At 44.0% G+C, this 22,755-nt stretch overlaps 1 protein-coding gene and 1 long non-coding RNA gene across 4 annotated transcripts in view; one reads left to right on the top strand and one right to left on the bottom strand.

The window, feature by feature from the left end:
- Positions 1 to 246: 246 nt before the first annotated feature.
- On the bottom strand, positions 247 to 21,300 carry EMP1 (epithelial membrane protein 1). Its single transcript, XM_025455151.3, has 5 exons — positions 20,556 to 21,300; positions 5,904 to 6,017; positions 3,542 to 3,638; positions 3,290 to 3,430; positions 247 to 2,528 (listed from the first exon to the last, which is right to left on the bottom strand). Exons 2-5 carry the CDS (start codon positions 5,979 to 5,981, stop codon positions 2,362 to 2,364), a joined length of 483 nt encoding a protein of 160 aa, XP_025310936.3. The 5' UTR covers positions 5,982 to 6,017; positions 20,556 to 21,300; the 3' UTR covers positions 247 to 2,361.
- Positions 13,088 to 22,755, top strand: part of LOC112665420 (uncharacterized) — a 51,475-nt gene continuing 41,807 nt past the window's right edge. For all 3 annotated transcript variants that reach the window (XR_003140362.3, XR_007406401.1, XR_007406400.1), the window contains exons 1-2: positions 13,088 to 20,210; positions 21,889 to 21,962. This is a non-coding gene — a long non-coding RNA (uncharacterized LOC112665420). The remainder of the gene's footprint in view (positions 20,211 to 21,888; positions 21,963 to 22,755) is intronic.

Here is a 22,755-nt window from a genome sequence, read left to right on the forward strand (position 1 = left end):
TAGCTTATGAAGTTCTATTTTTTGCTTTAGAGGTTTAATTAAAGTAAGCTAAAACTATACCTAATAACATTCATTTGCTTGAAAGAGTTATTGTAGAAATGCCTAATGTATTACCAGAAAGTAGTTTAATGTCTCAAATTAATGCCAAGTTGTTCAAATCACACTGATTTGACAACTTCATTAGGTATAAATGTCATTATTATCCCCACTGTCCTGCATTTTTTAGGAAGAAAACATTCACACAGGGAAGGGAATCAGAATCTATTTTTATATCCCTAGAGTTATAAACATTTGTATCAAAATATTTACAATTATAGTATATGAAATATCAATCTATTAAAGAAAAAGCCAAATACAGTACTAGAACAACCCACCAATGTAATGCAAATTACATGAGACATAAATGTCACAGAAATAAAGTAAAAGACAAGGGAATACATGGTTCATTCCAGTCATAGCTTGACTTTTCAACACAATGTGAGTATCTCTTTGGGGTATATCTGATATGTAAGTATACCTCTGAACATAAAACAGCCATCTATAATCATGTGATAATTAAATCATAATTAAAAAGTTCATCATCCTACAGTTTTTGTTGCCATCTCTCTACCCCCAGCCCAGGTAATCTGGTGGCCTACCCTCAATATTCCCTTAACCAGAATGAACATAGAGCAATATACTTAGTCATAGTCCTGTTACATAAATACCAGAAATCATGGCATAACAACTCCCCAAAAAGGAAAGGTATGCAAGAAATGGGATAAGGAGAGCTAGGAGGAAAGTAGGCAAGATGTCTCGGATTCTCCCTGGGGTAGATCTTCTCAGGTAATAAAGGAAATGTCTTCCCAAACCAACCCCTTTAGACAGAATCTGAGATGGCTTGAAATAGCTGCTCCAGGCCAGAGCAATGCCTGCTTAACCAGGAATAGCATACTGCTACTAAATCCTATATAGAAATGCTCCTATGGAAACAGACAGCCCAATTACCAACTGACTGGACACCATAAGAGTTTTTGCTTTTTACTTTTTCTCTTAAAGAAGATATCTGCCCGTCACCTATATCTTTATTTATCTTGTGGGAAATTTCTGATTCTCCTGGGAATGCAGGCACTCTGTTCTAATCATGACAGGAATCTAGTACACTTAATACTTGACAATTATATAGCACCTTTCACCAAAGGATCAATTTGGTTTTGGTTTGTGTGTGTTTTCTTATGCTTCCAAAATTACCCTGCCTCACCTGTGAAAGGGGATAGGCAGGGCCCCTGAAAGGCAACGGCTCTAGCCCATGTCAAAGTGAGAACTGCCACTGAGCCTAAGAGTCCTAATCCCCAATGTGGATAATTAACAAAAATGTACTCAAGAGTTATCATTAGAGGGAGAGTAATAAATCATCTTACAAGGAACCATGTCCATTCTCTCTCCCAATATGTTCTTAAAAGAAACACTGACTACATGGACAGGGAGTCCTAAAAACGTAACCCTACCGTAGCACTGTCACAAGATTGACCCTTGGTCCTGTAATTTGTGTGGTGCTTTCACCAATGAATTGGTCACTAGTGGCTTTACCAAAATGCCAGAAGAGTTGCTTTAGTTTTAAGCAAGAGGCCTAGCAAAGTCCATAGCAAGAGGTCTCCATGAGGGACAGCTGTGTGAGGTCTGGTCTGGGTTCTGACCATCCCCCAGGCCCTCCACTGTGAAAAGTTCTTTCTTGGCTTCACTAACCCACTAATTTGGCTTTAGGACTATATCTCTTTCTCCCATTTCGTCACAAATACCACTGAGTTCCACAGAGTTAAGTATCTGTTCTAAAGAGGGATAATGGCTCACTAGTCAAAGCCCTTGTATAGGTCCTTCAGACTGGAATGTCATGTTTTGCTTTGGGTCAGAAAGGCGGGATGGCTTCCAGGCAGGCTTAGCATATTCAACACAAAAACAATATCTGCTCTTGCTGGAACTTGTACCGCTATTTTAACTTGATGCAATGGGTCTGAGAACCTCAATGCAAGACCCAGAAATCAGCCTTAGGAGTGGAGTCAGTGGTGTGGCAGCCGATGGGGCCCCAGGCAGTGTGTGTAACTGAGAACAGCTGGAGGCCAAGTCTGGTGGCTGGAGAGAGGCTCTCCTGCTGCATCAAGGGAACAGCAGAGTACTAGCCAACTACTTTCTCCCAAGGGCAGGGGCTCGACAGTAGAGAACCTCCTCAAGAATGGTTTGAATTTCAGCCTCTCCCACCCTACTTCCCCTCCCCGCCCCCCCCTCCCCACTCTTGGATTTTCCTGCATAGTATCTTCCACTTCCCGCCCAGATCCAATGGCTTCTTTCTCCCCACCCCCCAGATCCCTGTGAATTTGTTCAGCCTTATTTCTTTCTCAGGACTAGATAGAGAACGCCAATGATGAAGCTAAAGCAGAAGCAGATCCAGGTCAGGATGAAGGAGTAGCCGTGGTGACTGCTCTGGTACTGAGTTCCCTGACCATTGGCATAATGATGAGTATAGATGGATACTCCGACCATAATGCACAGCCCTGCAAGAGGAAAAAAAAAATCATTTGGTTTGTTTGGTTTTTTTTTTTTTTTTACATTAAAACCAAGAAAACAAATTGTATAACTTTTAAAAGATCCTGTTTTCCTCACTAGCAAAATGGGAAATTTCACTGGGAAAATAAAATCTGGCCATTGAGCCCCAAACCATGGTCTTGTTGATATGCCTTGAACCAACCTCGATAGTTGTATTGATAAACTAGAGGTGTTTGGGCTCTCACATCTGCACTGGTTTGTGTAGCTAAAAGTGTAGAGTAAAAAACACAGACCCTCCTGTCCCTCAACCAGCTTTTCCTTCTGGATCCCAGCATATGTAGGCAGGCCGCCCAGAATGCAAGAGAACACAGCCTTTCACCAAATGGCATGTGTTTGGGAAGAATGGCAGAAGAATGAGAACAGCACTGCTGGCAAGCCCTGTCGCAGTGGCTTTGTCTCTCTCAGGACTCTCATCTTCCTGCCCTCGAGTGTCTTGTATACAACCACTAGCAACGGATGTGGCCCAGCCACTTGGTAGCTACCAGGGAGCCCTAGGTTTAAACATGGCCATCTGTTTAAAGCAGGTGACAGTACTTATTCCAAACACTGGCAGGGGGGCTCAAAAAGAGAACAATCAGAGGAGAAAATTGTCCAAAGCAGCTTCACTAAGCCATGTGGTCATCTGTCCAAATGGCCAGAAACGCCCATGGTAAGACCTACATAAAAGCTTTTCCTGCCTACACCAGAGCCTGCCCCTTAGGATACTCACAGCACACCAGCATGGTGGCCCCGGATAGGAAGAAGCGGTTTCCTTTCTCCATGGTGAAGAGCTGGAACACAAAGACCACGAGGGAGATGAGGGAGAAGATGATGGAGAGGATCATGAAGGCCTGCACTGCCTTGAGGGCGTCTGGGGATACAGGATGAGAACAGCGTTATTAGACAGATCCGTCCCCGGCAGGCTGCCTGCCTCCCCAATCACGCGAATTGTCGGTACTGAATACGGTCCTTCCATACATACCTTCACTGGCATAGGACAGGACATCATCACAGCCATCACTGGTGCAGTTTTTCCAAAGACCTACTGATGCTTTTGTAAAATCTGAAACCACCCAGACCTGCAACCAAAAGGAAACAAGCAGTTGTTCAAAAGCTGACCCTCTGCTTCTGAAGAAAAAGAAATAGCATTATCAGATTGGTGTCAGGATCAAATCTTAAGCAATACCCCGTAATGAGCCACAAATATGGCTGAGCCCCCCATCTCTTGGCGGAAATGAGATCTGGCTAAAACTGAAGTCACGTAAGTCCCAAGAGAAAAGATGAAGGATTGTGTGGCCAAAGAAAAATCACTTAGCTGGGATCCCTGGGTGGCTCAGCGGTTTAGCACTTGCCTTTGGCCCAGGGTATGATCCTGGAGACCTGGGATCGAGTCCCACATCAGGCTCCCTGCATGGAGCCTGCTTCTTCCTCTGCCTGTGTCTCTGGCGCTCTCTCTCTCTCTCTCATAAGTAAATAAAATCATTTTTAAAAAATCACTTAGCATCTCTGGGTTTCACATCCCTTGTAACTTAGGAAAAAAATGAAATAATTCAATCATAGTGGCTTAAAATTCTGAGTTCTAAGTAAAAGAAACACTAGATGAGGTGATTTGTTCTAAGTATGCACAACCATACGCTCTATCAAGACCATTTCAGGGGCACCTGGGTGGCTCAGTAGTTGAATGCCTGCCTTTGGCTCAGGTCGTGATCCTGGGGTCCTGGGATCGAGTCCTGCATTGGGATCCCCAGAGGGAACCTGCTTCTCCCTCTGCCTATGTCTCTGCCTCTGTGTGTGTGTGTCTCTAATGAATAAATAAATAAAATATTAAAAGAAAAAAAAAGACCATTTCATGTAAGGGACTATGGGTGTTATGAAAAAAAAAATGCTCATCTGGAGGCAAATAGGAAGCATATGGACCACTAAGAAAATAGCAGTGAGTTTGGGTGTCAAGAAGCCACTTCCATCTAAACAGAGGGAGGTGGGGGCCCCTGAAAGTAGCAGAGTAATCGAGATGTAATTCCCAAGGCTCACTGTGGTGCCACTGTCCCTTCCCACCCAGCCCAAGAAAAGCAATTATTCTCCTGGGAAACACACACCTGCCTTGTCCACACAGAGCACCTGTTAGAATGAGCATTGCTGGAAAGACAGGGCCAAGGATGTGTGATCACCTGCTCTCAATTCAGTAAACAACTGTATGCCAAGCCCTATATAGGGGCTGAAAATTCAGTATTCAGCACTCTAGCATCCACTAGGACAGTCTGAAGTCATTTCTCAGGCTTGCTATCCTGAAAGACTTGGGGGCTGGTGCACAGAAAGGCTAACCTGAGGTCCGGAGGAGGCCTCATGGGCGAAGATTCTTAAATTAGCCTTGCTCGTGACCCACATCCACCAACGTTAGCAAAACTCTCCTATCTGAACTTCAAAACACATCAGTCCTTTAGTTGTAACATGGACCTGAACAGATCCTAGAGCCACCGTTTCCCCGTCTAGTGATTGTTGGCCTTGATTTTTGCCTGCAAGGAGCAGTCTTGTTTCTTTGAGAAAAGCACAACAAAGGCAAATTTGATGCTATAAACTACCACTAGAGGTCAGAGTAGCCCAAGGTTCAGAGAGAAAAAGCTACTACTGCCTTCATATTGTTACTTCTTTTCTTTCTTTCTTCCTTCCTTCCTTCCTTCCTTCCTTCCTTCCTTCCTTCCTTCCTTCCTTCCTTTCTCTTTCTTTCTTTTCTTTTCTTTTTGAACTCAAGCTAATTCCTTGGAACCAGGTTAATCTTTCAAAATTCCACCTTCATATGCTACTCGCTGCTCAGAATTTGAATGGGTCAGTGTGGCAACCAAAGCTTCTCATCATCTCTCTCCCATCTATCCTTCTAATCAAGGTTCCCAGAAGAAGGAAAGGAAGTTCTGCTCCTGCCACATAGGTGTCCCCATTCTGCCCTGAACAAAGCCTCTCCCTTTCCCCAGGGGACCTTGGCCAGCACTCTTGCCCAGAATGCATCCCTGTGCTCCTTCCAGGATTCATCTTCTGCTAAGAGACCCCTCCCATCTGCCCATCCACCAAGCTCTACCTCCCGAGAAGGTTCTGCGGGAGACTGAAGAAGTCTCATTGCCTTCTGCAGCCTCTCGACGCCTACAGCCCTGGCAAGGGCTTTGGTCACTCGCCAAAGACATTGGCTTTTATCCTCCTGCTATTTGTTTGAAGTGCAAGTGTGTGTTTATTTTTTTCCACAACTAAACTGTATATTCATGAGGGGTAGGGATTGTGTAGTACTTGGTAGCACTTTGTGTAAATATTCAAATAACTTCTGGGTGAATGAATGAACAAAAGAACATGTTACTCACATTGGCAATGGTGGAGACAAATAACATGATGACAGTGGCGATGTGGACCACAAAGATACCAGCCAGTAGTACCAACATCTTGGCTTTTTGATGCCTCAAAGAGCAATGAGAGTTCTGAAAAGAAGAGAAGATAAAGGAGGCAAAAAAAGGTTACTGTCAGATTCAATCAGACAATTCAGCTTTCCCACACATGTGGACTGTCCACTAAAATCAGGAGTTGCAATAAAAACCATGTCACAATTTCATTATAAATTCCTAAAAACATCTTGTTAACCTAGTTTCCTAAATGCCTATTCATCTATTTATATATATATATATATATAAATATAAACATAATTCTGCTTCTCAAGTATTTATATACTCATCTCTCTAATACAGCCTGTTTGGGGAAAAATTTTTTAAAAACACATGTAATCACTGTTACTGTTTTATTTTGTTTGTGTTTTAAAAACCAAAATAAGACTTGGTTTTTAGAAGGCCTTTTCACAGCTGTAATTTCCAGGTTTCTGTGCGACAATGTCATATAAATCCCCATTTTCCACTAGGGAAGTGTCCGTGGCTCTATCAAACTGCACATTCAGCGATATTAATAGATGTGGATGCCTTCTGCAGAATAGCAGCTATTACTCAGTGCCCATAGACTGAATAGGCTACTAATTTGATCCTAGGTGATATAAAAAATGTGAGAGCCACAACTTCTGTTATTTATAATGCTGTTTGGTATTCAGTAATTATAACCACCTAATTATGGCATAATGGTCTGCTTACCTACTGCTTAAACATTTCAGATTTGTATTACTGCACCTGAGCCTTTTGGCTGGATGTGCCTCATGGTGGGGACTCTGCTATTGGTCTAGGGCAAAATGCTGTATTTTCTTTGATGCAATACGTCAGTTCCAGGGCTTTAGAAGTATGCAGCCTGAAACACCACTATATGGGCCTTCTATTTGTGCATGACACTTACACAAAGTCCAATCCTTCAGGACTCCGTGGCAAAGATAGGCAAATGCATAAATCACACGGTGGGAGGATTGGGAACTAATACAGATTAAGAGTGGGCATAGATAAACCAAACTGTTCGGCCATAATCTCAGCAGAGGAGAAGAAGGGAGTCCACTGATCATTAAGAAAGTATGAAGGATGCACATGGGAGTGCCTATTCCGACTTATGTCAACAGCAGAGGGAGTGCTTCTTCATCCCCAAGATAGTTACAGTTACGGTGCAATGCAGTCTCAAGGGACTTCAAAAGGAAAGAGCTGGAGGTTATTCACACCGGGGTGGATGTGTGGATGTCCCCACCTAGGGAGGAGATGGCTGGACACATCCTGCAATTGTCCCGCTTCTCCCCTCACTCCACCTAATTTAATTGAAGCTTTGAGCATGTTTGAGCCACTTTCCTACTGTCCCGGGTATCTAGTGGCAAGCACTAATGCTATCATCCCAACATTTCAAGTGCCTTTATCTCCTATCACTTTCCTCATCAGGTACTCAAAATTAAGAATGCTCTTTCAAAAAAAAAAAAAATCTAGAATGTCCTAACGTACATGAAGGGGTCCTGCTCTTTACAGGCCAAGAATTAGAGTCAGACTTTGGCTTCCACCGTCTATCCCAACCTGTACCAACAGCCCCTGCCTTCCTTTCCAGTCCCAGTATTTCCCTCCACCCCAGGCTACTTTGTAGGAATTTGTCCAATTTCACTGTGAATGACAAAAATCATGAAGTTTATCCTGCCACCTCAGGGGAGAGCTTGGAGCTTTCATGCCTGCTATTAATAATCTCCCTGCGCATTCAAATATTCAAATTCATTTTTGTTTTCTGCAGATTCGCGCGTACCTCCACAATTTTCTGCTTGACTTTAATGTACAGTGAAAAGAGGTTTTGAATTAAACAGTTTCAGTTAGAATCATCTAGTCCATTTCTTCCATTTTCAGTATCCTCCTATATAAAGTAGGGGCTGCAATGCTGATCATACAGGGAAATACAAGGGTTATGGATCATGTTCATGAAACTATCACAGTGTCTGCCACATGGCAGGTAGTAATGGGGCTGCTTTGCTTGTGGTTATTAGTATCACCATTATTAGTCTGTGAAACTGAGAGTAGCTGTTGTCAACATAACAAGTCAGTTAGTCACCAGGCTACCCCTTGTTAAATACAAGTAATAGGATACCTGCTACATACTTCACCAGGCAGTATGTATAAACCATTTTGGTCCTCTTAGAAGTTGCCATTATGTCTAATCCCTGCCCTTTGAGTGGGGACACCACTAAGAATACACCCTCGAGAATCAGAAGGAGAAATCTCACTCTTCTCTGTCCTATCCTGACCATCCTCCCTACACCCCCAAAATTCACAACATCACTGGATCCTGATCTTGCCCTTCATGGGGAAAGAAAGAGGCTGACTCTAGGGAATTACAAATATTACATAACAATTTATATGTTTGATCTTCCTTGGTCTTATAAATGTCTTTTTTATTCCTTTGGCTTCTAACTGACAAACATCCTCCTCCTAATAGAGGGAAGTGATGGAGAGGCCAAGAACAGAATACAATACACCAAGTGAGTCCTCTTAAATGAGGGAGAAGAAATGCTGTGAGTTTTCTGCCTTACATGCTGTTGGGAATTCAGCAGCACTTTCTGTCTCCTTGGTTTGCTATGTAATCCTCTGATTGCTTTCATTCCTGCTCGCCCTTTCTATTGGGATGACTTGATTGTTATTGCATTCCACACACCCTTTTCTTACTGCAGCTCACTTGAGCCCATCCACTGCACCCCCAGGCTCTGGATCTCACTCCTGATCTAGAGGGTAATGGCTTTACGGAGGAGAGGTTCGATAGTGCCCTGCTGTGGAGTGTCCCCTGTTACCCAGGGCCTGGCACTTCCCCGTGTGTGTTGCATGTGCTCTGCTGCTTTGTCCTGGCCACTTTATCCTTCAGGCCAGTTGTCTGAGGAGGCTCTCTTCGCCTGACATGAGAACTGTTTGATCCCTGGGCTGACTGTGGCACATTTTAATTAAGTGTGCTCTGGTCTGCTTATGAAATGAGACCGTTGCCACCGTTCAAGAACCAAGGCTGAATCTCACTCCTGATCTAAACCGAAGCCCCACCTGATCATTATTCCCCTGCCTGCTGCCGGCTGGAGGAGTGGGTGGGAGAAGCAAGCAAAGAAGTAACTCTCTTTCATCTTAGGTTCCTGTGATTGTGTCACATCTATCTACCAAGGAAAGGAGAAAATGTCTTGGATTAGCTGGAGCTCTTAATACAGAACACATAATTCCCTCTGCTTTTGGCTGCTGCATCCAGCCAGAAGTAGGGGCTATTTAGCTGGAGCTAGTGCATAATGTATGTAGCTTCTCCATCTTTTCACTGCCCCCAATTTGTCAGGTTTTATTAGTATCATCCATTGTCAGCTTAGAGGTGCTTCCATTGTTTTTAGGGACCCTCCCCAACACCTTCAGAAACAGAATGAACAGTCTTCTTAAATTTCTGACCTAGATTATTATTCCTAGTGAGCCAGACCCTATACTAAAGAGTCCCCAGGGATCCCTGGGTGGCGCAGCGGTTTAGCGCCTGCCTTTGGCCCAGGGCGCGATCCTGGAGACCCGGGATCGAATCCCATGTCGGGCTCCCGGTGCATGGAGCCTGCTTCTCCCTCTCCCTGTGTCTCTGCCTCTCTCTCTCTCTCTCTCTCTCTCTGTGTGTGTGTGTGTGTGTGTGACTATCATAAATAAATTAAATAAATAAAAATTTACAAAAAAAATAAAATAAAAAATAAAGAGTCCCCAGCAGATTGAAACTCTCAGCGAGAGGTGGGGTACAAGGGCAAGTTTTTGAGATCTTTATAGATAACCATGAGAACTACCTAATAGGTGAATGTCTAGAGATCTATTGAATAGCAGAACATAATAGGGATAAAAGAAGGCCTCAGGCTCTTGAAACTTCCACCCACCCGCTACTTGCAGCATAACTTACAGGGAGACTCATTCCCTACCCTGGTCTGTATCTTGCATCATACAAAAGCACTGAAAAGAGACCATTTCTGCACATTCATATCATTGGAAGTATTGGCTGCTACAACTTTCTTTCTTGGCAATTTGTTTCACTAAAACAGTAATTAGCTCCTTCCTCACACCTCTCTAAAATGCTTTGGATGGCACTCTCCAGTGGAAAGCATACCCTTAGTCACAGCTGGGCAACTCAAACCAGGAAGTACAAAATAACAGTATTGCAATCCTGAATACTTTGGTGCAATGCCTGCCCCTCAGAGCATTTGGTGCACTGGGCAGTCCCAGTTTGTCAGTTGGTTATTGGGAACTCCCATAACGTCATTTATGGTACTTCAGCTCTCAGACTCCAGCCCACAGAGCTAGTCCATTCACAGGGTTCTTGAAGAATAGGACATCCACTGATTATTCTATGTGAGGTGCCAGGAACACATTTCTCCACCCATCACTGTAAGCAGAATAGGACTTCTTGGGAGAGGAGTGCTCAGGGCTATCATTGGACTGGGTGAGAAACAGAAAAGTATAGGAGGCATGAATGTTGACTCTAGAAAGAAATGGAGTATAAAGAGAAAGGGAAGTTAGAGACTTAGAGCCACACCTCAGCTCTCTGATATCCCTTTTCTGTTGTTCTTTCTTCCAAATGCACAGGCCAGCCAGTTCCCTTTCCACCACCACCATTTTTTATTCCTGCTCATATTTCTCCTTTTTTTCTCGAATTGCCCAGCCCACAGAGGACAAGCAGTCTCTTTATGCTCCTAGTCCCAATGCAAACCTCAAAATCGCTGACCATTCTAGATTTGGATTCAGTTCTTTGCCCAAAGAAAACCATTATAGTTAGTGGAAATGACCTTGAGAATTACAATTGCTGGTGATTGGATGTGTAAATGACTAAATAATATGGGGGGGAATAATTGTCATCTCCACTTGTCTCCATTCACTTAAAACTTAAAACCTTCCTACTCCCCTAAAATATGAAAGAATCAAAGAAACGTAGTTCTGAGACTGCCTTGCACTTCCTCTTTGCCTTCTTTTTTTTTTTTTTTTTTATGGTACTCTGACCCTGAGAAATCAATCAGGACCCTGTGAACACCTTTCCTTTTCTGGTGAGTACCGAATACTGCGCAGACCTTGAGAATAATGGACTTCTAAAGACACAGTAGGGGAGTTTAGATGTTCGTAATTTAGCTCCATAGTTGTTAAGCTAGGATCAGATAACTTCTTCCTGCCACAGAATATGTGTGTTTACTGAAGAGCCACTACCAGAGTCTGGGGGATACATATCTTTAAGAGTGGTTTAGGTCACAATAATTGGGAACAATACAACAGAAAAAAACAATCAAAAACCCACTTCTCCAGCAAAGGAAGTAGTGGAAATCCTGGGCTTGAATCGCTGAAGAAGTAGCCTGAACCTGAGGGTAAAACATAATAAAAAATGGAGGTGGAGGGTGGGAAGGGCAGGGGTTGTGTGAGCAGAGGGGGAGTCTCACAGAGCTCAAATGTTCATGACTCATTTGAGAGTGGGTAAGATTCTCCCAAAGGCACAGTGGAGCATCCTCTACCAGATGGTGCAAGAGAGCCTTCTGAGAGCATGTGAATCGGCTGGCTAGATAGAAGACAGTTTAGTCATTTTCCTGACCGCCTTGGATAACCCGATCTTCTCTGATGAGAAGAGAGCAGTAATAGTCAGCTGCCAAATTCCCCGTCTCTCCTTCCGCTCAACCCAATTTTATTGCCCAAAGCACAGTCAGGTCATGAGTTCTTCCTTTATTATTTATCCCTCATCTATTCCTTAATTCCTGCTCACATTGTCCTTGCCCAATTCAGATCCTAACCTAGCCCAAGCATCAGCCTCTCGCAGGATCCTCCTTCTGAGCTCCTCCTTCTCTGACATATCTTCCACGCCACTGCATTATCTGAACTTGTCACTCCTCTGCTCAAAATCCTCCAAACATTTCACCACCCCCTCCACCAGTCACTAGGCAAGAGGCTCTAAACACCTTACTCGAGCCCTGGGAATGCTGATAATGTGGTTTCCAAAGTTTCCAAAGACAGCCCTGCTGTCAAGTGTCCTTCCTCCAGGAGCTATCAAATTTTTTTCAAGGAAACTCAAATCCTGCCTCCTCTAGGAAGCCTTCCCAGATACATAGGTCAGAAGTAGTCATTTTCCCCACTATCATATTACTAAAACCACTAGTGGCAGCCTGCCTGGTAACAGAATTACTTATGGAAATATTTGGCTTACCAACCCCTAAGATTGTAAGTTTCTGAAGAGAGAGTCTTATCTATGACAGGTACCAAGTAAACATCCATTCGGTGAGCAAATAAATGTTATTAAGAAGGCAATTTTTTCTTACATACATGAACTTTAGTCCTTAAAATTTTTAGAAATTACTTATACATTACTCTTGTTATTTATACATTAATTTAGAATTACTACTAGAAATTATATATTACCACTTACATTATTTCTGTAGAAATTATTTATACATCACTACTATTGTATCTTATTAAATGCAAACTCTGTGTTACATATTCCTATATAAATGCCTTTGTAAACATATGAATATTTCCTGAGTAACTTTGACATTTTAATACGCAAGGGTGTATATATATATACAATATATATATTGTATATATTGTGTGTATATATATATTGTGTATATATATATATTGCCTTTTATTTAAGAGGAAATAAGTAGATACAAAGAAAATACCTTAAATTTCTAAAAACTAATTTGTCAGCAGATTTAACTTTTCTATCTCTTTAAGTTATAGAATCATTGGACTGAGAACAGGGGCCTTAAAATTCCTTCCTAATAAATGAATCTCAACTACAAACCTACACCACAGAACTATCTAAGTTATGCTTAAACTCCTCCAATAACAGGGCGCTCACTACTTGCTAAGACCCTCCCACCAGAAAGTCCTTCTGACAATGAATCAGAATTTGCTCTTGGCAAATAATACTCTTGATCTTAGTTCTGCCCTTAATCTAAAGCTGCCTCTTCACACCTTTCCTAGAATGGTCACCTTCTCAGCAGAACTTTCAGGTTACCAGAGAATTACCCAAAAGACATCACCTTAGATCCCCAAATCTCAATCACATCATAACATGGTCTTGATTTTATTCAACCGTTAGATTTTATTCAACTCTCTCTTCTCATTGATTTATATTTTCCCGATTACGAAATCTCCATCTCTTTCTGGAAAACTGTAAATTTTGAAAAAAGTTGTCTCACACCATCTGACCAAAGACATGGTGCTTTCTTCAAGGCACGAGAAAAGATGAGAGACAAAGCTGCCCCTGATCACATGCGCTCCATGAGTCAGCCCCTATCTCTGTGCCATCTCCCTAGCGTGACACCCAGCAGCTGCCACTTCTCCTTAAGGACACCATGTAGAGTGGCAGCACCAACGCCTTTCTATGGTCTCAACCTCAGTATCATTCTGCTTTGGTCAGTTTGTTTTTCATGTGTCTGTGTCCCATCGAGGATCATTTGGGTTGGCAAAGTGGATGTCCATTAAACACAAAAGCAGAAAAGGAAACACTCTCTTTTGGGAGCAGTCAGAGAGGATGTATCTGGAAGAGGAAAAGGCTGGGATTAAAAGCAGGTTGAGTGGATGAGACCTTGGATGAGCTTTTCTGGCCATTGTTATTGTTATTTTTTGTCGGGCGTACTTTCCATTCTAAATATTGTTTTTACGTAGGGGTAGGAGAAGGGGATGTTAATTTCTCCGTGGGAAACAGGGGGAGAGAAAGGATCCCAAAGGACCATTTCCTCCTGCCTCTGAATATCTGATGTTTGGTATGGAAGGAAAGAATTTCAGGTTGTACCTCACCATATCCACGTCATCCTGGGGCCTGATGTTTTTACGTACAGGGCAGTTTTTATGAGCAGGAGAAATATCAGGCATCAAGCCACAAAAGTAACTACATTGTTCCAGGGAAAACAACTATTTTTTCATGGTCTTCGGAGAAGGGAATTCCATCTCCCAAATGTGGTCTATCAATAATAAATGGAGGTATTATAGAAAGGGTAGTGTGTATCTGTTACTGGTATAAACTAGCACAGACTCTCGCATAGTTAGGGATGAAGAACCAGGGGATGGGGAGTGTGGGAACAAGATTGCTATTAAAAAAAGAAGAAGGGAAGGAAGGAAGAAGGAAGGAAGGAAGGAAGGAAGGAAGGAAGGAAGGAAGGAAGGAAGGAAGGAAGGAAGAGAAGCACCTATTAGAAAATCAAAATCTCAAAAAAATTCTGCCTCTGAGTTACTGCTGACTCTGGGAAAATCTCATACCTCTGGCTGGTGGCTCCTACGGAGATAAGAGTACATAGTAGTAAAGAGCATGGGTGCCAGGTTCAAATCCTGAACCACCATTTTTTTTTTCATTTCAGTGCTGTTGAGGTATAATTGACATATTAAAATTGTAAGATATTTAAAGTATACATTGAGGGGATTTGTTGACTCCAACACTTCTTAACTGCCATCTATCGACCTCAGAGGGCTAGTGTGAGGATTCGTGACTGATGAGCAAAGGCTATATGGTTGTTGCTTTTTCTTTGATTTCCTTTAAAATGAGAGGCTCCAGGCCAGCAAAATGGGCTTTTAGCTTCTCTGGCAGAATCTGAGGTCCAACACTTATGCTAAAGGCAAACAAGTGGAATGAACCTTGTTTTTGCAAATGCTCCCAAGGAGAATAACCGTTCTCTCTCTCTCTCTCTCTCTCTCTCTCTCTCTCTCTCTCTCTCATTTCCCCCTTGTCCTCCTTCCTGTCCAAGGAGGGGGTGGATCTGGCAACATCTGCGAAGGCTCAGGCCAGACCTGGGCCTCATGCCTCTGCCAGCCCACGCCCCCAGACCGCAGCTGGCCAGGCCACTGGGTGGTGTCCCCCGAGGGTGAGGACAGAAGCTGCAGTTGTCCTCTGCTTCTGACACCAGAGGAGTGTTCTGGCCACCAGGACGTCTTCAAAGGAGAGATTGCCAAGACAAAAACCAGGGTTTGGGAGGAAAATCAAGGTGTGTCCCAGGCCTGGCGGCGCTTGGGTGGGTTGACAGTAGGTGGCGACAACATGCTTCACCCAGCAAAGCCGCGGCCTGGCAGCCTGTGGAGCTGGGCGGAAGGCAGCCTGCCACCAGAGGCTCTGGGTGGGTGGCAGGGGCTCCTGCTCTTCTTGAGGGCACTTGGTTATTTAGGGATTTAGAGGCATCGAGGTTATTTAGTCTGTTCCCTGAACAAAGGAGGGAATGGACCTTCCCTGGAGCTGAACCAGAATCAGAACCCAAGCCTACCATCTCCCATCTTCCACACCGAGGCCTCTTCCACTCCAGCATGATTTTCCCTCCCGCATTGGCCTCAGGATTCTGCAGACATTCTAGAACCTCTACCAGAGCTACCCTTCACTCTCTTCCTCCCACCAGCTCCTAGTCAATCAGAGGGTCAACACAGCCCCTCAAAAAGGTGCCAAGGGCAGCTGCTTCTTTCTGTCATACAGCTGAGGAGGCCCGCCAGCAGAGCCAGTTTACCTGGCCACCAAAAAGCCCAAACCAGATCCCCACAGTGCAAGTTCTGAGATGTGCTTCCAGCATTCTGCCCTGGCCCCGCCCTCAGCACCAGGGTCCCTTCCCCACCAAAGCCATATCCCACAGAGGGAAGATGGAACGCAATTGCCAGCCCAACTCACTGTTTCAGGGTAGCAAACCTCTCTCCAGTTCCCCATCATCAGCCCCCTAGGGAGGGACCTTTGATTATTTGAAAGAAGTCAAAGGATCAAGGACTTCATTTTGCTCCTAGCTCTGATCTGACTCTTCTGAAAGGGGGGAAAGCATCAAGGGAGATCACTGCTCTGTTGGCATAAATATCCAATGGAAATTCATATGACACAGAGCATGTATTGACCAATATTTTTTCCTTGGGCAACAAAGATTCTTCAAAGGGGACGAGGAAAAGAATATTTGGCACTACGGACTGTTCTGAAACACTGGGTGGTGGTGGTGGTGGGGTCCCCAGACAAGAAGGGAAGGAAATAAGTGGAAATAAGTTGGTTAAGCTTCCACTTCTTGATCTCAGCTCAGGGCTTGATCTCAGGATGGTGAGTTCAAGCCCCATGTTAGGTTCTACACTGGGCGTGGTCTACTTAAAAAACGGGGGCAGGAGGAATAAGAGTGGAATCCTCCTCATACTTCTCCTTTGCTCTTTGGCTTTCTCCCTGTCTTTCATTTTCCACTTCACTCTTTCTCCCTCTTCTAAGGCTTTCCAGGGGCACCTCTTCTCTCCCTCCACATCCGGGCCTAAGGAAACCCAATCATTTGCATTTGATCCCTCTCTCCTCCCCTCCTATTCGTTCTCATCCACACCTTTACTGCCACACCCTCCTGCTGCAGGGTCTCCCTCTCAGAGAAGAGGGTGGAGCTCCTGTCCCAGGACCAGCTCAGTTTCTCTCTGAACCTGGTTTGGTCATCGGTGAATCTCTTGTTGTTGTCGGTATCTTAACAGGCTTATATAAAGGCCCAGGCAGCCTCCTCTTCTCATCAGAGCTGGCACCCTGGATGTTTTATTAACCGAACCTCTTCCTTGTCTTCCAAGAGCTGGGTGAAATGCTCATTGCTATCTGATGATAAGGCCTAAGGAATCTCAGAGTGGATGAGCAGAGGAGGCTGCCTGGGCCCTCAATCCTCTGGAAAATGCCCTGCAATGCAACAGGATGCCTCATTTAACTTTTCTACCAATTCCTATAGATTAAACTATTAGCGTGAGCCGAGGGATTTCTCAAAACGCAATGATAAAATCCTAGAACACTAGAATCTCAAAGTCATGAGGGGCCTTGGAGACCATCCAGTTCAGTGCCTTCAATCAAGAAGACAAGGGATTTGCCCATGCTCCTAAGGCAGAGTCAGGACAAGACCACAAACTTGCCTTGTGCCCTTTCCATCTCCCTATTCAGCCATCTTGCGTCTGCCCTGAGATTCTTGCCACCACTTTCAACCTATGCCTATGTTCTCAATTTTAACGACCCCACTGGAAGAGAGAATTCATGAAACAGACTCAGGAAATACAAAAGCTGCCACATCCACATAAAACCCAGCACCAAGAGCAAAGGAGTCCATTTTAGTTCTAGGAAAATGCCTATAACCAGAAAAGGGAAGAAAACGCTGACCCAAATATTTTTAAAAAGGAAGAGAGAGAAACAGCGATCTCCACAAAGGTTTGTACTTTTATCTTTATGCTTATGTCAGTGGATGCCCCAGTTAAATTAAAAGAAATTATTTTACCCATTCAGGACACTGGGGACTGAAGTATTACAAAGAGTGGTCTCCAGACATATGTGTTTGGGGGCTGGGGAATTGTGAATTCAAGTAAACTTCTAATCAGAATCATATTTGGGTTCCTTTGATTACTGACCAGAAGTCCAGGATCATCTAAGCAAAACTAGGAAGAGTACTGGAAAAGAGAAATTTATGATCAGAAAATTTCAGATCCACACTAGCTAAAGATTATGAGCTCTTCTCAAGGACTGACCCATTTTGCAGGCCAGCAATCAGTCTGGGGTTACAATGGTTTGTCGGCTTGTTCCCGTAGTTATCATGACAGGGGCTCCATGGTAAAATGGTAAAAATGTGAAGGTGTGAGCTACAGGAACCATAAACCAAGTTATAGGATCACCCCAACAGGGCCAAGTTAGAAGCCTGCGTCTCTGGTATTGGACTGATTTAACCATGACCTCGTGGGTAGCAAACTGGGTGTGTCCCTCTGAGTATGCACATCCAAGAGTCCCAAATGTCTCCAAGCTTTTGTGTTAGGCAGCCATGTACATACATGTGGTAAGTGAAAGACAAAGCCATATTCATGTGTGTAGAAAATGAAATACCTCAGAATCAAATCATGTGTGTATGGCTGACACATGTATAGTTTCAAAGCCTTAAAAACACTTCCTGCTATTTCTAAGTCTTAGGTAATAGTAATAAAATTAATAATAATAATACTGACCCATCAAGCTTTACCATTAAATATTGTTAAGTGTTTAGAGGATAAAGGGCACTGGGTAGAGAAACTACAAATACAGAATAGATCATTTCTGCACGCCCAGGACTGCAGAAGTATGAACAAAGTATAGAAGTTACAGAGATGCCACTTGTGCTGAATTTAAGAAATTCTAATAATTAGAGCTATCTAGCAATGTGGCACCAGGGCAGGCGTGGGGGAGCACAGAGGCACACTCTGAGGTAGGGAACTCCCCTATTCTGGATATTTTAAGGGAATGTAAAGTGGCCATCTGTCCAAGGAGAGGTAAAAAATAGGATTTCTGCATGTGGTAGGAGAATGAATAAATCGTTCTTCAAACTGAGAATCCCTCCCGAACTGAGAATTTGATGCACGAAATTCAAGATAGAACATAACTAAACTTGCCTTGTGTCCTTCCTGTGGCCATTTTTCAGATATACTCCCCACCAGGCTCTGAGGAGTCTATAGAAAAACATTTTGCTTCATATGTAAGCCTTCTAGGTCTCTGACTGCTCTCTCTCCACTGATCCCAGTGCATCTGGCATCAACTGAGGCCCTAAGAGCCCCCAGACACAGCCAAGAGGGTCTGCATTCCAGGGTCTTTATAGAGCCTACTCAAGGCCCCTTGGGGTCTAGAACGCTCTTTCTCCCCCCAGGACCTGGATGGGCCTAAGCTGGTCTCCAGAGGGAAGCAGGAAGAGTTGAGAAAGTCACAGTAAGTCTTTCTGGTCAGTGGAAGGGATGCTTTTCCTTTCCTCAGAGATGTGCCCTGTACTCCTGGGAGGCAGCCAGCATCTGTTTGGGATGTGGTCTGCTCCGGGTTGGCCCCTGATGGCCCTCTGCCAACTTCCAGGACAGTGTAGTGCCCTCAAACAATGTGAAATCTGGGGGGTCCTCTGACCAGGACGCCAGACCGGATGTCCTGCAGCCCTCCAGACAGCACTCCACCCCCGCCCCATTCTTCTGAGTCTTTGGTGGAATTCAATCTGCCTCTGAGGGTGGGAGGCAGCAGGGGGAAAACAGAACCCTCACATTTCAGTGTTTTCAAAGACTTACAGCTGAAATCCAGAAAAACTCCTGCAGCTAAGGAGCTCGGAGGCACTCACTCTTTCTCTGAGGCAGCAAGGAAAGCAGGAATTCAAAATTGCCCTCAAACTCCAGGAAATAACATACAGCCTATTTCCTCACTTAGGGAGCTACAGTGTAACATGAAATGTTGCACACACACAAAAAAAAAAAAAAAAAAAAATGCGATTCAGGATGGTCTATATCCTCAGATTTGTCAGTATTTTCTGCCTGCCGACTGGTTCAATATTGCTTATAGTTTTAACTTGCACAGAACTACAAGAAGGTCCGTACTAGATTCATAGAATACCACTACTATCAACTTAATAATGGCTTCCCTTCATCCACATCCATGTAATCTGGAAATAATAAACATTTTAAGCAAATGTGGGAGTTCCCTGCATCTTGAAAAGTTTCCCTTGCACTTAGTTAATCATCCCCTCGAGGGCAGTTTTACAAGGCGCCTTGTCTGTACAATGTACACAGGCTGATTACATTTAAATCTTCTCTTCTAACGAACGGCATTTCTAAAGGAAAAGCCTAATTTTGTCAGACAAGCTGAATCCTGTCATTCCCCTCGTCTTGTTTATGTAGGGAAAAATAAAGCCAGTATCTATGTTGAAATGGGCCACACCTCAACCAAAATGCTAATGTAAAACAAAAGCAAATAGAAATCATTCCTTTTCCTTTCTCTCCAGATTCACTTTATGATTAGCCCGAGTGTTTGCATTTGCACAACCACATGTTGGAAAAGTGAGAAGATGAATAGTCCAAAACAATCACCGCCTTCCATGCGGAAAAATTCCGCATCCACCTAAAAAATCATCTTATTGTTTCTAATATGTCATCTTTTCACTCAGCACTAAAATTCAGCTGTTTCTGGGGGTGGAAGCACAAAGCCATTCAATATTTTTTTTATTTTATTTTTTTATTTTTTATGGGAGCAGATGAAGTTCCCCCACCCCACCCTCTCTTCCAAATCCAGTTTCCCTCCTGCCTCTCCAGGAGGAAAAAAAAAAGATCTAAATTTAAGCAGAAGTGAATGAACAAGCTGAAAGAGTAGTAAAAAACTGTAAAAACAACAGCAAAAGTAAACTGAAAAGCACTTATCTCTCCACCACCATCCAAAAAAGACCAGCAAACAACCAACAAGAGAAACAACTCCAGTCCTGAAGCAATCTGAATCAAAACGGACAACCTGGAACACATCTGGCAAGTCAGGATGCCCTTTCAAAGGTATGTAGTGTTTCCTCCATAAAGACTATCATAACCTGGTGGGTTCCAAAGTCCCTGCTCCCGAGCAGAACCCGGTCACTGCAAAGCACAACCGCAGCCCAGTCCTGCTGAATTGCATGAGTCTCCCAACCCCCGTCAAAAGGCATTTGTCTGAACCTCATAGAAAAAGTCTGTCTGGGTATCCACTTTTAGCCAGAAGTTTCAAGAGTCCAATTCAGAGAATCATAGAAAAAATAGCAAAAGAAAAAAAGAAAAAGCAAAGCTTAGATGACTAGGTCGGAAGGACAGCGGAGAAGGAAAGCGAAACTTTGCTGAGCTTCCCCGCAGCTTTGAAAGCTTTCCTACCTGAGGATCCAAGGGACTGATGTGCCCTGAGTGGCCGGAGCTGGTGGCTGCCTGGTCCGCTCCTCTGGAGGTATGTGACCGCAGTGAGGGGAGGGACGTGCCTCCCGAGGTTATAAGTTTCCAGCGCTGGTGTGCTGGGGTGTGTGATGGGTGGTTTCTTTTCACTCTGTTTTAAAGGAGTTTCTATGAATCAGTCTGACTTTAAAAAAAAAAAAAAAAAAAAGATTTGTTGGTAAAGCTACGCCCTGCTAGGTTGGCAGTTGGTCAAGAGAGGCTGGGAGTGAGCCATCAATTCAAAGAGCCTGTTTAGGCTCTCTCTGACTCACACACATAGACCACAGTGGAAAAAGGAGTGACACTGCTTCAAATGAGTAATAGGAGTCACACAAATAGATCTGTTTACCGAAGCCCATTCCTCCTCACCAAAAAGGAGACTTGGTTACCATGGGCATAGGCAAAACAGAAGTTATCTGTCCAAATGTTCACTTGGGGAGGGGGAGAGAGAGGGGGGGACAGGGCCCTGCCCATTGAAATCCTAGCTAATCATCAAAGGAAATCCTCATTCCTCCTCTCCCATCTAATGCATCAGTGGCTGTCCACTGTCAGGAATGATCAGATTTACTTCTGATTTTCTTCCCCACCTAATCCTGGTGCCCTGTCCTATGGGCAGTTGTAAGACAAGGCCTGGGAATCAGTCCAGAAGAGGACAAGCCGAGATCCTTCATAGCCCTGCCTCTGAATGATGGAGCTTCGGTAAAACAGCATGCTGGTCTTTAATTATACTCTGTGAGTGAATGCCCATGTGGACTCCTCACATCCTGGAGCAAGTGCTCTAGTTGAGAACTTTGCTCTCTGATCTCCTTGTAATAATCATCTGGACCTTGTTCCATACTTGGGCTCCACTGGGAGGGGCCCTGGGAGTCACCTAATCCTACAGCCAAGGCATTCCCAGGAGACAAGAGCTCAGATGCCTGAGTTCAAGCCCTGCTTTCCACTCACTAGTTGTGTGGCTGCGGGCAAATCGACCTCCCCAGGCCTGTTTCCTTGTGCGTCAAATGGGGGCAGAACATACCTATCTCACAGAGCTGTGGTTAGAAATACATAGAGAGAGCTTATAATAATGCTCAGCACCCAGAAGGGCTCAATAAGTGTTAACTATGATGATTTTACTGAAGGAGAAACTTAGGCCCAGAGAGGGGATATGACATATCTAAGGAGACACCGTGAATTAGCAGAGGCAGCTTGGATCCAAGTCGGCCACATCCAGGCAACTCTATTTCTGTTCTCTGCTGCATTGTGACAACCTATTTTAATTCAAATATTCTTTTTACAGTTACGCATTTATTCAACCAATACATCTGCACAATGCCACGCATGAGGCACTGCTCAAAGCATTAGGTCCCAGAGGTAAGCGCACGATCCCCGTCCTCCTGGAATTTCTATTCCATAAAAGAATAGGGGATGGACTGAGGCTATTTACCAAAATTTTGATAAAATTAGATGGCAAAATTACAGGTGAATTTCAGTTTCTTCTGGGTCACATATCTGTATTTTCCAAATCTTTTTTAATGAGCCTACATTTCTTCAGTTTTTAGGGAAAATATTTTAAAGAGGAAAGAAGAGAATATTTTCTGAAGTGTGTGCTGGAGAAAACACCACACACACACACACTGATTTGCTCCTGTATCTTCCCAAGTCCCTGAGAACTGAAGTCTGTCCCTGGAAGGCTGAGACAGTGTAGGTTTTTCATTAAAAACTGGTGATGAGGGATCCCTGGGTGGCGCAGTGGTTTAGCGCCTGCCTTTGGCCCAGGGCGGGATCCTGGAGACCCGGGATCGAATCCCACGTCGGGCTCCCGGTGCATGGAGCCTGCTTCTCCCTCTGCCTATGTCTCTGCCTCTCTCTCTCTCTCTCTCTGTGACTATCATAAATAAATAAAAATTAAAAAAAAAAAACTGGTGATGTGAGGGGGATCCCTGGGTGGCTCAGCAGTTTAGCGCCTGCCTTTGGCCCAGGGCGCGATCCTGGAGTCCCAGGATCCAGTCCCACATTGGGCTCCCAGCATGGAACCTGCTTCTCCCTCCTCCTGTGTCTCTGCCTCTCTCTCTCTCTCTCTCTCTCTATCATAAATAAATAAACAAATTAATTAATTAATTAATTAATTAATTTTAAAAAAACTGGTGATGTGAAAAAAATATAT

Source organism: Canis lupus, chromosome 27, assembly GCF_003254725.2.
Source record: "Canis lupus dingo isolate Sandy chromosome 27, ASM325472v2, whole genome shotgun sequence".
NCBI classification, from domain to species: Eukaryota; Metazoa; Chordata; class Mammalia; order Carnivora; family Canidae; genus Canis; species Canis lupus.

Bases quoted from the DNA above. Each gene is read 5' to 3' on its own strand.
- EMP1 (XM_025455151.3), bottom strand. From the start codon at position 5,981: ATGTTGGTACTACTGGCTGGTATCTTTGTGGTCCACATCGCCACTGTC. The intron at 3,639-5,903 runs GTGAGTAACATG...TTTTGGTTGCAG, and splicing joins TTGTCTCCACCATTGCCAAT to GTCTGGGTGGTTTCAGATTT. The intron at 2,529-3,289 runs GTGAGTATCCTA...TTCCTCTTGCAG, and splicing joins GGCCACCATGCTGGTGTGCT to GGCTGTGCATTATGGTCGGA.